General features: G+C 40.5%; 1 protein-coding gene across 2 annotated transcripts in view; it reads right to left on the reverse strand.

Annotated features, from left to right (window-relative positions):
* Positions 1-8,467: 8,467 nt before the first annotated feature.
* LOC114032028 (protein Shroom3-like) overlaps positions 8,468-16,782 on the reverse strand; it is a 96,381-nt gene continuing 88,066 nt past the window's right edge. For both annotated transcript variants that reach the window (XM_027847234.1, XM_027847233.1), the window contains 2 exons: positions 15,321-15,593; positions 8,468-9,575 (listed from right to left, as the gene is read on the reverse strand). In XM_027847234.1, the coding sequence (XP_027703035.1) occupies positions 9,207-9,575; positions 15,321-15,593 (642 nt within the window). In that variant the 3' untranslated portion in view covers positions 8,468-9,206. The remainder of the gene's footprint in view (positions 9,576-15,320; positions 15,594-16,782) is intronic.

The following is a 16,782-nucleotide window of genomic DNA, read 5'->3' on the forward strand; positions in this document are numbered from 1 at the left end:
TCTCCAATCATATGAAGTCAACTTGACTGACTCCATGCAGTTTGAATAATACTGACCTTTCGCAGAGAGGCTGGGGGCTTCCTAGGGCCTTCCTGGTCTGTATAAATTATAGAGAAACTGTAGCATTTAATTTAGTTCACTGCCTCTTCCCTAAACTAATTCTGACTTTGAAATTAGATTTTAGCCCTTAAACTCTCTCTGAGTCTCCACTTTCCAAGAAGAAATCAATAAGCTAATCTCCTCACCACCACCCACTTTTTCTTTGGTTAAACAGATGTCAAATCTGAGCCAAGGGAAATCCTAACCGAGGCACAAAGCACATGACTACCAGTGATGCTTCAAAGACTTGAGTTGGGATATTGTACTCTCAAAGGGTCAGTTGTGGCCCAACTAAAATCAATTCAGTGATAGGATAACAGGATTCTTTTTCAAACTATCACTAGGAGCAAAAAAGCTTTCAATTCATTTGACTTTTAAACAGCCTATGGGGAGTAAACAATAAAATGGGAATGATGGTAGTAATGAGGTGAGTCTGGAAGACTAAGCCTTTGGGTATAGGGCACAAGAGAGGCAGCTGGGTGGTGCCATAGTGCACAGAGAGATAGGCCTGGGGGTTAGGAAGACTCATCTTCCTGAGTTCAAATCGGACCTCAGACATTTCCTAGCTGTGTGACCCTGGGTGAGTCACTTAACCCTGTTTGCCCCAGTTTCCTTATCTGTAAAATGAGCTGGAGAAGGAAATGGAAAACCACTCCAGTATCTCTGCCGAGAAAACCGCAAATGGGGTCATGAAGAGCTGGACACAACTGAACCACAGCAGGAACAATAGAGTGTAAGAGGGGTGATGATGAATGGCCTTTGCAGACAAGAAGCTGAGTTTGTTTTTGATTTCTGTTTTCGTTGAGCTTCTGGAAGGTGAGTAGGGAGATGGGGCTGCCAAGGGATATGCCTGGTCCTTGCAGATAGGGTAACAAATTGGCCATGGTTTGCTACTCACAAAAGAGAGGCAATCTGGAGTAGAAGAGAGGGCTGGCCTCGGCATCCCAAAGACCTGGGCTCAAGCCCAGCCTTTGACATCTATTGCCTGAGTGACCTTGGGCAAACTGAGAGTTTAATCAGTGCCCCCAGGCAACTCTCTCTCTCTCTCTCTCAAAAAAAAAAGATAATCTGCAGTTAGTGGTTGGCAAATTACATCTTTTTTTGTTGTTGTTGTTATTCAGTTGTTTTCAGTCATGCCTGACTCTTTGTGACCCCATTTGAGGTTTTCTTGGCAAAGATACTGCAGTGGTTTGCTATTTCCTTCCCCAGCTCATTTTACAGATGAGGAAACGGAGGCAAACAGACAGGATTAAGTGACTTGTCTGGGGTCACACGGCTAGTGAGTGAGGCCAGATTGGAACTCAGGAAGATGAGTCTTCCTGGAGTCCAGCCCCAGAGTTCTCTCCACTGGGCCACCTATTTACATTTTAAAATAAAGTTTTATTGTATTTAAAAGTGTAAAAATCCCTCTTAGCTAGCTGGGTGGTTAAAGATATAGCTGGCAAGGTTCAAGCCATAGTTTGACACCCAGGGTCTGCAGAGAAGCTGCTGACCTGTATCATCTGTGGTGGTTTGAACATGTTTTCTCCACTGATAAGAACACAGGTGAAGATCAGTCACTCCCTCCACCCCCTATAAAGAATACCTACAAGAGGTCTTAACTCATAGAAATGTGTTCGGTAATGAATGAGAGCTCATGTTTGAGTGTTTATGAGAGCAGTTACTGTAGTTGAGACCAAAATGGACTTCAGAGTGAGATAATGGTTTAGGGAGGCAACCCTGAGAAGCGGAGGAGGTCTGAGGTCTTTATCACCTTTGTGCTTGCTATAGACTCAGTGTAAGCTTTTAGGTGCAGCTTATGGGCAGAGAAGGGGACAATTCCAGCACCCCTTTCTGAGGTGGTTAAGACAATAGTCAATATTATGGCCAATCTAGTGTGGAAAGCTAGGTGGCAAAGTGGATAGAGCCAAGCCCAGAGTTAGGAAGATTCCTGAGTTCAAATCTGGCTTCAGACATTTACTAGCTGTGTGACCTGGGCAAGCCTCAGTTTCCTCATCTGTAAAAATGAACTGGAGAAGGAAATGACAAACCACTCCAGTATCTTTGCCAAGAAAACCCCAAATGGGTTCATGAAGAGTCAGATATGACTCAACAACAAAAAATCTAGAATAAAAGCAATAATAAATTCCTCTTTCCCAATGTCACACCTGGAGAGGCCTCTTTTGGTGTTATATTGCTTCACTCAGTGAAACATATATAAAGGGGAAATTGTTTTTCTTGAAAGCTATTTTTTTTCCTTTGTAACTACATGGGGCATTTGGGGATATGCACTGCTACAGCTAAAAGATCTTACTGCTTATCTTTATAAGTCCCACTCCTGGCTATATCTGGGACCAGGATGGGTGAATACCATGCTTTAACATGAGACTGGCCAGGCAAACCCTGAGCTATCCTCAAAAACCTCGGCCCCAGGGGATGCCCATCAATTAGGGAATGGCTGAACATGTAATGGAATACTGTTGTTCCATAAGAAATGGTGAGCAGGCAGATTTCAGAAAAACTGGAAAGATTTACATGAACTGATCCTGAGTAAAGTGAGCAGAACCAGGAGAACATTGTACACAGTAACAGCTACATTGTTGGATGACCAACTTTGATAGACTTGGCTCTTCTCAGCAATGCAAGGATCTAAGAGATCTCCAAAAGACTAATGATGAAAAATGCTATCCACATCCAGAGAAAGAACTATGGAGTCTGAATGCAGATCAAAACATACAATTTTCTCTCTTTTTTTTCCCTTCCTGTGGTTTTAAACTTTTGTTCTGATTTTTCTTTCACAAGATGACTAATGTGAAATATGTTTAATATGATTGTACATGTATAGCCTATATCAGATTGCTTGCCATGTTGGGGAAGGGAGATGGGAAGGGAGGGAGAGAGAAAAAAATTTGAAACTCAAAATATCTTTTTTTTTTTTTTTGCTAGGCAATATGATTGAGTGACTTGCCCAGGGTCACAGAGCTAATAAGTGTCAAACATCTGAGGCAGGATTTGAACTCAGGTCCTCCTGACTCCAGGGTCCGTGCTCTATCCACTGTGCCATCTAGCTGCCCTAGAAACAAAATCTTACAAAAGTAAATGTTGAAAACTATCTTTACATGTAATTGGAAAAAATAAAATACTGCGAAAAAATCCTCAGCCTCAAGTACACTCAAGATTAAGGGGAATTGGAGAGAAATGAATTTGGACAACAGAATAATCAAATTTAACCTTTTCCAGATATCAGGAAAAGCTTCAGTTGCTACTTTAAATACACATTGAAAGGTAATTCTTTAATTTAGAGCATGTATGATCAAGGAAAAAAAAAAGTTCAGGTCATCTTGGTTATTCTCTGCTCTACCCTATGTCACTTATCAGTTAATTATTGAGGTGTGAAGAATGGAGGAAAAAAAGTAGCTTGCTGTCTGCTTGTTGTGATATTGTTTCATAATAAGAATCACCCATTTTAAACTCTCACTTTAGGAGTGCATGTAAGTCCCTCAAACTTGTTTATTTTTCTATTTAGAAACCACTTTCCCAATGAACAACACACAGGTCTATGGAACAGAGGAAAGAGAACTGGGTTAAGTGTCCTTGAACAAAAGAAACCTATCAACTCCTGTCAGGTGCCTCTGTTGGAATGACTTCTCTTTGCTTTCTCTGGTCACAAGCCACACCTAGAAACAAAATACCATTAAGAAAAGAGTTACACCAGTCAAGGTGGAAAAACATTGTTGTTCAGTTATGTCTGACTCTCCATGACCCCATTTGAAGTTTTTTTGGCAAAAGATATTGGAGTAATTTTCCACTTCTTTCTCCAGCTCATTTTATAGATGAAGAAACTGAGGCAAACAGGGTTCAGTGACTTGCCCAGGTTCACCCAGTTAATAAATGCCTGAGGCCAGATTAGAACTCAAGTCCCCTTGCCTCCAGGGCCAGCCCTCTATCCACTGCACCACCTAGCTGGGTGAGAACTTCCTATGGAATCTTAGGAGGTAATGTTGGCTGTCATGGAGATGAGCATTCCAATAAACTTTAGCATTGACCAGGGTTTTATAGATCTACAAAGCAATTGGATGACTTTTATATTATTACTATATGGGATAAATTCTATCATGACTCAGTGGTCTCATCTTGGGACTTCCCTCAGCATCTGTGGTCTTCTCACCCTGGGACATCCCTCTGGATGCTGGACCCCTTCTCCCACTGGCAAGTTCCTTCTAGGGCCTCCATTTTGGGAATGGGCTCAGAATAGGCCCAGGCTGGCCTGACAGTGCTTCTGAGTCTCTGGAATTTGTCACCCTGCACCCCACCTGAGTATACCGCTCCCCTTTTCTCCTTTTCTTCCTCTGTTAAGAATGTAAGCTCTTTGAGGGCAGGGATTGTCTTTTTGCTTGTGTTTATATCCCCAGTGCTAAGCACAGTACTGGGCACAGAAGTGCTTAATAAATACTTGTTATCTGCCTGCTTGCCATCTTCTCAGAGACTGACAGGAAGAGTAATTCTCTGAAGATGAAAATTGGAAGGTAGCTCAACAGTGAACAACTTGTCTTCAATGAAACCACCTGTTACTGAAGTTTCAAGTCACGTTTCCATGGTAACAATGGAAGAAAAGGAGGCATGTCTCCTTCTATGTCAATTTTTGGTGCTGGAATAGGAGTGTAAAGCAGAGAAAGGGTGAATAAAGGAACCGATGAAGGAGATGTCCTTTTCTACCTAATGGCTCCTAAGAGTAAATCTATATTCTAATTCTTCTTTACATCACGACCAATGTGAAAATATGTTTAATATGAATGTATAAGTAGAGCCTGTGCATGCTGCCTTGGGGACGGGGGAGAAAATTTAAAACTCAAAATCTTATGGAAGTGAATGTTGAAAACTATAAATAAATTAATTATGTTTTTAAAAGAGTAAATCTACAAAGCTTGTTGCTGTCATAACTTTTTTTCCCCCTTAAACTTCCTGGCATAGAAGTAAAATCTGCATAACAATTAAATTTTTAAGATCCAATTGGTCATTTATTTCAAGCAATACTTAATACAGTAAAATTCCTTTACAACAAAAGAATTAGGAAAGACCATTGGGAGATCACAAGAGGGGTCTTTCTGAGTTAACTTCAAAATTCATTCACTATAGGATATTTTGCACTTAGAAATTTAAAAAGTCAGCAGGATTTATTGGACTATTGAAAAAAAAAGACTGGATTATTTAGGAAATGTTCTTTGATGAATGGAAACCTAGGAAAAGCAAGTTCTGAATTAGCATTGGCATTTCTGTCCCAACAACACTGCTGAACTATGTCAAGGTGGACCGCCAGAAGCTCATGCCTTTCTCAGCAAGACATGCAGTGGATCTTCTGCAGTCTTCCTCTGCCAGCTTCATCCCACAATTTCACTTGGATGTTCTATTTATCTTTACTCCTTTTAAACTATGCAGTTTTGCTATTAAACACTCTTATATCATCAGCTTAATGTCTATGGCATAGGCTACTTGCATGTAAGTCCACAGAATCAGCTAGTATTTGTGTAGCACCTACTATGTGCCAGGTACTATGTTGTGCTTTACAAATATTATCTCATTTGATCCTCACAACCACCCTGGGAGGTATTATCATTCCCATTTTACAGATGAGGAAACTGAGGCAAACAGGTGCAGTAACTTGCCTAGGGTCATACAGCTAGAAAGTGTCTCATGCTAGATTTGAACTCAGGTCTCTGTAACTCCATATCCAACCCTCTACCCACAATGCCGCCTAGCTGTACTTCCAATTCATATGCTTGAAAAACATTAAGGGCCATTCAGCTCTAAGTCCATGACTGTTAAAAGAGTGGCTATCTTGGAAAACAAATGTCTTAATGTCATTTTTTAAACATCAAAACGTGCACAGAATGGAAGCTTTAAAGTACAAGTCAATATACTTTGGTGACCTTTGAGTTTTTTGCCTTATGAAAAGGTTTAGGGTGGATGCATGTACCTGGGAGCAAAGAGAAAAAAAAAAGGGATTGTCTTGATTTAGGGTCCAAAAATCATGACTGTTTTTTTAATGAATAGAACACTACCAAGAATTTGAAAAATATTGCCACTTAATAACCCCAATGAATTAATTTCACTCTTCCTGCTCTCTCGCCTCCAACCCTTGTTTAGTGATCTACAGATGCCTTACTTCTGGGCAACCTGGAAAATATGGTAAGGCATAGGGGAAGGCCACAACCATGTCTGGTGGGCCACCAAATGTGAAAGGTTTCAGTGCATGAGCAGCTGACCCAAGGAAAGTAAATCTAAAACACTGAGTGAGCATCATTTATTTTTTTGTCTTTGTATACCCCATAGTAATAACAATTATAGCTAGCATTTACATAGTTTAAGTATATATATACATATATTTATAAGGTTTGCAAACACAATCTTATTTTTTTTGTCAAAACAACCTAGGGAGGTGCTGTTATTATGCCTATTTTACAGATGAGAAAACTGAGGCATTGAGAGGCCCAGGGTCACACAGCTAATAAGCACCTGAGGCCACATTTGAATTCGGGGCTTCCTGACTCTAGGCCCAGAACTCTATTCATGGCAAAACCTAGTTGGGTAGTTCTCCGATGGTGTAGTTTTGCCAACCTAGCTATTACTAATTAAGTAGGCAGTTAAGAAATGCCTTTTACTTGATTCAACAGTAAATTCACTAAAAATGCTGGGGTGACCAGAAGATCTTGGTTCTTTCACTTTATTTTCATCTTTTCTTGATCATGTCATTGACATGACAATCTTGGGAGTATGAAATATCCTCTCTAAAAAAGGACAATGAAAAGAAAATTCTCTGACGTAAGGGAGGGATGGCAGAAAAATGTTGCTGGAACATTCCACTATTTTATTTTATTTTATTTATTTATTTGGTTTTTTTTTTTTTAGGTAATTGGGGTTAAGTGACCTGCCCAGGGTCACGAAGCTAGTAAGTGTTAAGTGTTTGGTCTGAGGCTGGATTTGAACTCAGGTCCTCCTGACTTCAGGGCTGGTGCTCTATCCACTGTACCACCTAGCTGCCCCAGCGTTCCACCATTTCAGAAAAAAAAAGCATCCTTATAATACCACATAAATTTCACTAGAGAATTAAAACCAACAAACACTAGAACACCAAATCGTCAGGCTGTAGAAATTTCAGGAGTGCTGGTTAATGTTTTAACAACTGGCTCTCCCTCATACGATATTAATTAACATTTCCTCCATCACTTTCTTAAGTCTAGACAATCAACAGAACAATAAAATCCAACCCTTACCTGTAGCAGTTTGCTGATTTCTAAGATGTAAATGCTTGGATTGAAAATTTAACACGAGGCTCTTCTAAAGCCAGCTTGAGATGGTTCCAGCACATCCCTGACTGGAGTCCAGGACCTGAACTGGGGATTGAGAAGGAGCCCCACTCTGAATTGGCTAGGGAAATTATCTCATTTCCATTGTGAATTTGCCTCCTCCTTTAATAAACTGTGACTGTATCCTGCACTATGGTGTGAATAGAATAACATTAGGAATTGATGAGATGATAGCTTAGGAATTGGACCATAACCAGTTAGGGAACTCCCAGCGTGGAGCTTCCCTCCACCAGGGCAGATTCACACATTCTCTGATTTAGAGTTGTCTTGAATAGTGGTGTCAGATTCAAATAGAAACCGATCCCGGGGGCTATATATTGACTTAGAAAACCACACATTAACATCATGTTGTTTTTTAATTTATTTTTTTGTTAAACACTTCCCAATTACATTTTAACATGGTTTTGGTGGCGCAGCTACTTGCGGCCGAGTTTGATACCACTCAGAGGTGAAACGACTTCCCCAGGAAAGGAGTATCAGATGTGGGACTTGGACCCAGGGCTTCTTGACTCTGATTCCAGCCCTATCATGATGTGGCGAGGAGACGGTAGCCTGGGAACATTTTCTACTCAGAGTAGCCAAAGCAGGAACAGAATTTTCTCCTTGCCACTGTTTCCCTTAGATCATTTAGACAAAGAGACACAGAGAAAAGAGACAGAGCCAGAGAAAAAAAGAGAGGAGAGACAGAGAGAAGGGGAAGTCAGAGCAACAGAGACAGAAAACAGAGACAGAGAGAAAGAAGAGAGACAAAGATGGGGTCAGGGAAGAGGGAAGGGAGAGGCAGAGAGACAGAGGCAGAGTGTGACTGGTGGTGAAGGGAGACAGAGAGGCAATGGAGAGAGAGACTGGAAGAGGCAGAGATGGGAGAGAAAAGGGGAGAGAGATAGACAGAGGCGGGCGGAGACAGAGAAAGAGTTGGGGGTAGAAAGACTGAAGAGATAGAAGAGAGACAAAGACAAAGAGGGAGAGATAAGGGGAGGAGAGACAGAAAGAGAGAGAGAGAGAGAGACAGAGAGAGAGAGAAAAGAGAAACAGAGACAGAAAGGGAAAAAGGAGAGTAAGGGAGAACACGTGTGCGCGCACGCTCACAGAGAGAGAGAGAGAGAGAGAGAGAGGATGGGGGAGGAAGCACAAATACAAATTCCCACGCTGGTATAATTATCTTTGGACTTTTCGTCTCATTAAAGATTTTTATCAAAGGCATCACTCCAACAGGATTTGCTATGTCCACCATAGAGTCAAGTAATTGATTAGCATATAAACAAACATTTACACATCCTCATTCATTTAAAAAATATAAATAGTGACAATGCTGGGGGTATTTCCCCCCTTTCTCTTCATATTTTTTAAAAGACTATGTTACAGATCCTTCTTTATTGCATAACTCTACTCTATCATAGATAGGGGCACTTTGCCCAGGAGAAGGCAGACCAGGACACATTCTTGACAGTGAAACTTACTTGTTTAATGTTGACCCAGTCTGGTTAAAAACTAAAGAATCAACCACCCTTTAACCAACCCCCAATTTCATTACTTTTCTTCCTACCACGGAACAATAGAAAGGGTTATATTTTGGGTAGCTGGGAGAAGGAAAAACAAACAAACAAACCCAGAGCTGTGTATTTTTCTGCTGTTACCTTCCCCTCCCCCCATCAAAAAATGCCAAAACCCCATAATTTTTTAGTGGATTGTAATTCGAAAACTGATCAGTTTAAATAATCTTGAGAGTAAAGATGAGTTTTTCATTGGGTCGTCCAGGAGAGGCTAAAGTGAAGAGGTCAGTGTTGGAAGCACGCTCCTGAATGCACAGCCCTCCGTGGGGGTCACCTCAGCTTCAGGAGGCAGAAGGGCAGCTGGGGCCTGGGCCGGGCAGAGGAAGTCCCTGGGAAGACTGTCCAGCAGGCAGCTGAGCTGCTCCTGGCCTAGTTTGATCTTGTCGTCCAATTTCCGCTGCTCGATGAGGAGCGTCGACTTCATCTTCACAAAATGCTGGTAGTCCTGGAGCTGTTCCTTTGTGAGGTAATTGGCCAAGATGTCCAAGACCACACGCTCCCTCCGGTCCAGGTTCTCTTTGAGTTCCCGAGCATCTTCGTGCTGGCCAGCCAACACCTTTTTCTTCTCATTTAGAGAGCTCTGCCGCATGAAAAAATGTGTATTAATAAAAATAAAATCAACAAAAATTAATTAAAAAATAAGCCTGTTAAAGACAAGAAACAGGAAGGAAGGAGCAACTTTAAATGCTCTGTGAGACCACTGAGGCAGAGTTGGTAGATGAGTCATAAGAATATAATCATAACATATAAGAAACAATGCCTATAAAGTACCGAAACATCCCACAAAGCCAAACATCTTGGCTTGTTACTGTTATACCCGTCCAGCTAGGTGGCACATGGAATAAAGTACTGGGCCTGAAGGCAAGAAGACTAGAGTTTAAATCTAGGCAAGTCACTTAACCTCTGTTTGCCTCAGTTTCCTCAACTGTCAAATGGAGATAATAAATAGCACCCACTTCCCGGGGTTGTTGTGAGGATCAAATGAGAAAATATTTATGTTGTGCTTAGTATGGTATGTAGTATATAGAAATGCTTGGCTATCATCCTCCTCAATTACTAATATATTTATAAATTTTATAATATACCTATAATTTATTTGTTAACTTATACCAATAAATAATGTATACTAATTTACAAATAATTATAAATTATAAATAATATACTAAGGAACATAATAAACCACAATTAAGAATAAATAAACATTAATAATCACACCACAGTGTATCATATAATACATATAATATAATGTTATAATACTATAAAAATAATTTAAATAAATTAACAATAAATCACAATTAATGATGGTGATGATAAACTTCATGCATTAGGAAGCCTCCTTTTAGGCATTCACCAGCTTCAGTCTGAGGGGGATATCTGAAGTCAGTTGAAGCTATGACATTCCCTTCAGCGCCTTTTCTTGGGGAGAAGAGAAGACCTGAAGGTCTTGCTAATTAATAAGTGTGATAACATGACTGAATTATCCAGAATTCCCTCCTCTCCCATGTCTGAACCTTGCACCGGGGAGAATATACTCATTAACAGTGACAGTTTCGCATTTTCTAAATGTTTCCTCTCGTTTTCTGGGCCTGACATCTTTGCAAAGACATAACAGAACAGAATTAGAACCCAGAGTCAGAGTTCATTTTTTCTGACTTCACTGACATAGGGGACATCGGGTGATAAAGCTCCCTCTTGTGGAAGCTTTCAGCAGGCTCTCTCTAGAAGCTGCCCAGCCTTGGGGCACTGACTGGTTATTGTCTATTACATAGCTTACTAAACCATGCTGCCTTCTTACCAAATTCTCTGGTTTACTAACTAAACTTTAAATAATTTTTGAACAGATTATTTCTGTTATCACACTATCGAGATCGAAAATTAAAAATTTCATCTTGCCCACCCTTCTCCTCCCCATGAAAAAGACATTATCTAAATACTTTTGGTTATTTTGCATAGCACAGAGTAGTGGTTCCCAAACTTCTGATCTTGGGATTCTTGAAACCTTAAAAAATTATTGAGGCCCCTAAATAACTTGTTTTTGTGAATTATATATATCTATATTATGTTACAAATTTAAAAATCTTAGCATTATTATGAAAATAGTGCTGACTTTGTAGACCAACCACTGAAAGGAACTCAGGGACCCCCAGACTATACCTTGATATTGGAACAAATGATAAAATAATACAAACTCTGGGATGATCAGTTAACTTATCTAGATAAGATCCATGAATGTGTTACATTTATTATTTGTCATAACACAAGATGAATGTGAAGGATTCAAAGAACCCTGGGAAAACTTATATGAATTGATACAGAGTGAATGGAACCAGGAAACCAAAACCACTCAGGCTAAACCTCAGCCCTTGGAGGCCCTGTCTTTTCCGAGGTCCTTTCAAGTTGTCCTAGGAGCACAACTGCTTTACTCCTTTATTTTTCCTGCTCTACGATCATTTTGTGGCAATTTTCTCCGTCACTTCATGGAGGAAGTCTGGAGAGCCTGGAAATTTCTAACCTATGCCGCCATATTCCCAGAATGCCCTACCCTCCAAAGCCACAATAACTACAATGTAAAGGAAGGGAAGAGGGAAGGGAATAAGCATTTATATAGTGCCTACTGTGTGCCAGGGGCTGTGCTCATTACCTTTTGCAAATATTATCTCACTTGATCTTCACAACAACTCTGGGTTATCATTATCATTTTACAATTGAGGAAACTGAGACAAATGGAGTTGACTTTTCCAGAGATACAAAGCTAGTGTCTGAAGTCAAATTTGAACTCAGGTCTTCCTGACTCCAAATTTAATACTCAATCTACTGTATGATCTAGCTGCCTAAAAAGAAAAGATATGGATAAAAAAAGTTTTTTTTTTCTTTAAATCAAGGTATCAAACAAGCCTGTTACAAAATCACAGCAGGCAAATTTTTCTAAATTTAGCATTTGTTTTAGGGATATTAGGGAGGTGGCAGGAAAACCCTGTGGGAACCTCGCCCTTCAGTCAAGTAGGATGAGGAAGGGCCTGGCATTTTTGAATGCTCAAGTTCTATTCCTGGAAAAGTCCTGTATATCTGTGCTAAACACCAACCTTTCTCTTTTTGTCTTGGTCCTAGGAACACAGAAAAGCTAATTGTGTGAAGGGTGATAAAACAGAACTTTGAAAAATAATTAGAACATGCATTGAAAAATAGCTAGCATTGATACAGTGTTTTAAAGTCTGCAAAGCAGTGAGAGAGGGAGAGAGAGAGAGAGAGAGAGAGAGAATGTGTGTGTGTGTGTGTGTGTGTATGTACATTTGAACCTCATAATACTCCTGTGAGGTAAATGCTGTTATTATCCCCATTTTATGGATGCAGGAATTAAAGTACTTTCTAATTCTCTTTATTACCTCTTCCAAAAATGCCAAAGAGAGAGATAGAGAGAAAGAGAGAGAGAGAAAAGAGAAAGGAGAGAGAGAGAAAGAGAGAGAGAGAGAGGAGAGAGGACAGAAGAGAAAGAAGAGAAAGGAGAGAGACAGAGAAAGAGAGAGATATTTCAAAAGGAAAAGGACATTATATGAACCTAAGTTAGGAAAAAAAAAACCCAGTATGATTTATTTATATCCCAGCAGATTTATAAAAACTTTTAATAGGATTTGGCCCAATGTGTGATATACCAAGGGATGGATTTAATTTCTAATTTAAATTTAATCAGGGGGTTAAAAAGAGATTTTTGACATTTAGGAGAAAAATTATTTGCAAAAGTTAAAATAGAAACCAATCCATCCAAAGGTTACAAAGATCTACTCAAGCACATACACATTCACATGGGGGTTCCCTGAAGATTAATTAATACCTCCCTGCCCCAAATCTCCCAGACCTTTTCCCTAAAGACATGATCTAATACTTAGGGAAAAAGAAAAACAGAAATATTTTACAACAGATCAAGAAAACAATTCTAAAACTGTATCAGCCACTTAGACCATGAACTTGAAAGGCGAGACCCTCCAAACCCACCATCTATTTCATTCCCCTCTTTAAAACTGTGACAGCCATTTTGTAAGCCAGATCAAGATGGCTTCTTTGCACCACTCCCATAATTGAGATATATCTATAGCAGCTGAACAAGTGGGTGGAAGGAGGAGAAAGATTGGAAGGAAGGAAGGAAGGAAAGGAGAAAAACACCGCTCTCAGGAATTTCTCTTAGGAGTGTTGGAGATTCAGAACATCCCTGTCTGCCCTGTGTTCATGAAATAGCGAAATTGAACTAGGTTATTGATCGGGTGCTTGCATTTAAGCCTCTGGGTTTTCTTTGCAAATGAAATTTTTCCTTTGGGAAGAAACAAAGGATTTTGAAAAGACTACGCTCCCATCCATCTGCCACGTTGACTTCTTTTATGGCTGGCTGAAGGAAAGATGATGGAAATATTTGGGGGAGGAGGGAAAAAGAGAGGTCGTGAAAATACTTAATGTATTCATCCTACAGCTGGGCATGTGTTGTTTGGCATCGGACAATCATAATAAGTGGCGTTCATACTAAAGTTTACAAAGAGGTGCACCCTGTGGTCCCTGACACCAGGGAGGTGGAGGCTGGTGGATTGCTTGAGCTCAGGAATTCTGAGGGATAAAGGCACATGAATGGCCACATTCAGGCTAGCACCGGTATGGTGAGCCCTAGAGAGCAGTGGGCCACCGAACTGCTCAAGGAGGGGTAAACAAACCTAGGTTAGAATGGGCAGCAAGTCAAAATTTTGGAGCCAATTTGTAGTGGGATCGAGCCTGTAAGTGGTTGCTGCATTTCTAGACTGGGTGACTTAGGGAGACCCAGTCTCAAAATAAAAAGGATCATGTTTGGTGGTCTTGGACAGCTTCTAATTTCTCCCTACTCCTGTCTAAGTTGGCCCTGAACTGCCGAGTTCAAAATATGTGGCAGCACATACTGAAATTTTCCAGATTTTTAAAAATTAAAAATAAAATTAAACAAATAAATAAAATAAAACAAACAAAAAAAAATCTCCAGTACAGGAAGAAGACACTTGTCCAGGACAGAAAGGATATTCAGAAAAGTGCCATGGCCTGTTTTTTTAACTAAAAAAAATTATTTGTAATTTATGGAATAAAACAAGCATTTCCATAACATAATAATATTTAATAAAAAAAGATGATTGTACACAAAACTGTAAATCTGCTATACACAACTTGCTCTTCCTTTTAAATATACAACAAAATTACCAGGTACATTTCTTTTTTTGTCTTTAACCGAAACTTTGAATTTTAGTCCAAGTGTCAATATTAGATGGCTGTGTAATCTTGGATAGTTCACGTCCCCTCTGCAGATCTCAGTTTCCTCATCTGAAAAGTGGACAAATGATCTCCAATGGCCTTCCTGGTTTTAACGGTCTATGATTCTACGATAGAAAGGGCACGTGGTTCCCCCTGGGTGCTGTGGGGATTGGGAGAATTCAAGGGCAAATGTTTCTGGCTTCAGTGGAGCACAGTGAGCATGATGGTGGAGTTGGGGACAGCTGCTAGGAGACCCCCAAAACAGGAAGAGACTTCCCAAGGTGTCAAATTTGGGGTTTCTTGGTCAAATTAGTCCTTTTCTGGAGTACAATATAACTGCCCCAGCTCTCCTGCAATGCATACAACAAGGCCCTGAAATCGGATTCTGCAGTCCCATCCCCCCTTCTTTCTTGCTGCCACGGTATATTTCCACTCACTGAGATGCAGCCAATCCGGGTTCCCAGAAGGAAGCCATATACTCTGATACTTTCCATCCTTAAAGTATGCTTTTCTTTAAGGATCAATACCACAAGCTAATACATTTTGGGTTGAGGCAGGGGGTGGGGTAATGAGGAGGGGCACTTAGACCCTCAACACTTTCTTTTCCAAGTACTTCCTAGTCCAGCAGTTCTATCGTACATGTGATACACATCTGGATCCTTCTTTTTTATAGGCACATACCCTGTCTCTTCAATATACTTGACGGTTAGGGAGCAGGTCTTAAGAGAACTCAGTCTACGAGCTCCTGGAGACCAAGGACTGTCCTTTGCCTTTTTTTGTTTCCCCAGCATAGGCTTAATAAATGTATATTGACCTGACTTTTGTATAGGTGATAGATACACAGCAGCAGCTCCATAAATGCTTGATTGGGGGCAGCTAGGTGGCACAGTGGATAGAGTATTGGCTCTGAAGTCAGGAGGACTTGAGTTCAAATCTGGCCTCAGACCAAACACTTGACACTTACTAGCTGTGTGATCCTGGGCAAGTCACTTAACCCCAATTGCCTTAAAAAAAAAAAAGAAAACAACAACAACCCATAAATGCTTAATTGATGAGTTAGGTTACCTACCCGCTCTTCACTATCAGCATCCTCACCCAGGCCACTGAGGACATTTTCTACTCGAGCCAATCGTCCTGAGAGGGAAAGCAAGAGGTTCACAACCTTATCCAGGTCTCCTATGAACATCTTGTATTTGTCAAATTCGTTGGGTTTGCAGAGTTTGCTGATCAAAGCTTCCACATCTTCCCCAAGGGCATTGTTGAGCTTGATGTCCATCAGCAAACTTTCCTTTGCTTCCTTCAGCGACTCCAGTTTAAGCCTCAGGCTTCCCATGAGCTTTGCCTGTAACAGTAATGGAGTAAACACAAGGGAACATTAAAATCCAGAGCAAAATGGAGGCTGGTGCCACACTCGGATGCCCTCTCCCTGCCAACCCAAATTCTGTACTGCCAAGGATCAGTTCAAGAGAGAGGCTGTGAATAGTGAATGAGAAAGATATTGCTGGATCCGGATTCAAATCTCAGCTCTTCTGGGCAACTATAGCTAGCATTTGGTAACCCTTATATGTTTACAAAGCTCTTACAAATATCTGATTTTATCCTCACAACAACCCTGTGAGTTAAAAGCTATGGGTATCCCCATTTTACAGATGAGGAAAATGAGATAGAGTTAAATGACTTGCCTAAGGTCACACAGATAGTAGATTCTGAGGCTGGAATGGAACTCAAGTCTTCCTGACTTCATGTCTAGTGCTCTATCCACTGTGCCATCTGAAGACTTCTTTTAGCCTCTTTGATCTTGCTTCCTGGTCTATAAAATGAGATGGCTGAGTTGGCCACCCTAAGGTTTTCTCCAGCTCTAAATTTAATGGTCATAGTCATTCACTTGTATCCTTGAGTTAACTCTAGTCCGGGAGTATGGGCTGTGGGGAACATGATTTAGGGGACTCAGTACCTTTTCTTGAACAATTTCTCATTTAGCACACAAAACAACTGCAGAACAAAATAAGGCAGTATATAGGATGGTTCTAGAGGAGGTAGGATATAGGAATGGATGACCCCTAAAGTCACTTCTTTTTTAAAATCGTGGTTTTTTTTTTCTACTTACGTGTAAAGAAAATTTTCAACATTCATTTTTTGATAAAGTCATTTCTGGCCCTAAACCTATTATTTGTGGCCCAATGAATATTTGGAAGATTGAGAAAAGTGAGTTCCCCATTCCTTTCATTTCTACTTCCGCTGATACTCCTTCTATTCCAAATGTATTAGGATAAGTAGGTATGAGTGGCCATCATTAAAGAAAAGATGGAAGAGGATGAAAAATGTGGCAGCATCTGTGGAAATGGATGCAATTGCATCTCATTGAGTAGAGACTTCATCAGGGAGTGCAGCAAGACCACAGCTATGGAAGATCTTGTGAGTTATTTCATGCCCTTGCAGGGATGCGTGTGGCAGGGATATCATCTACTAGACCGAGAGGTGGCAGGGAGCTTTACGGGTCATTCGGTCATCATCCCACCTCTTCCTGCCTA

Source organism: Vombatus ursinus, unplaced genomic scaffold, assembly GCF_900497805.2.
Source record: "Vombatus ursinus unplaced genomic scaffold, bare-nosed wombat genome assembly UNPS02015396.1, whole genome shotgun sequence".
NCBI classification, from domain to species: domain Eukaryota; kingdom Metazoa; phylum Chordata; class Mammalia; order Diprotodontia; family Vombatidae; genus Vombatus; species Vombatus ursinus.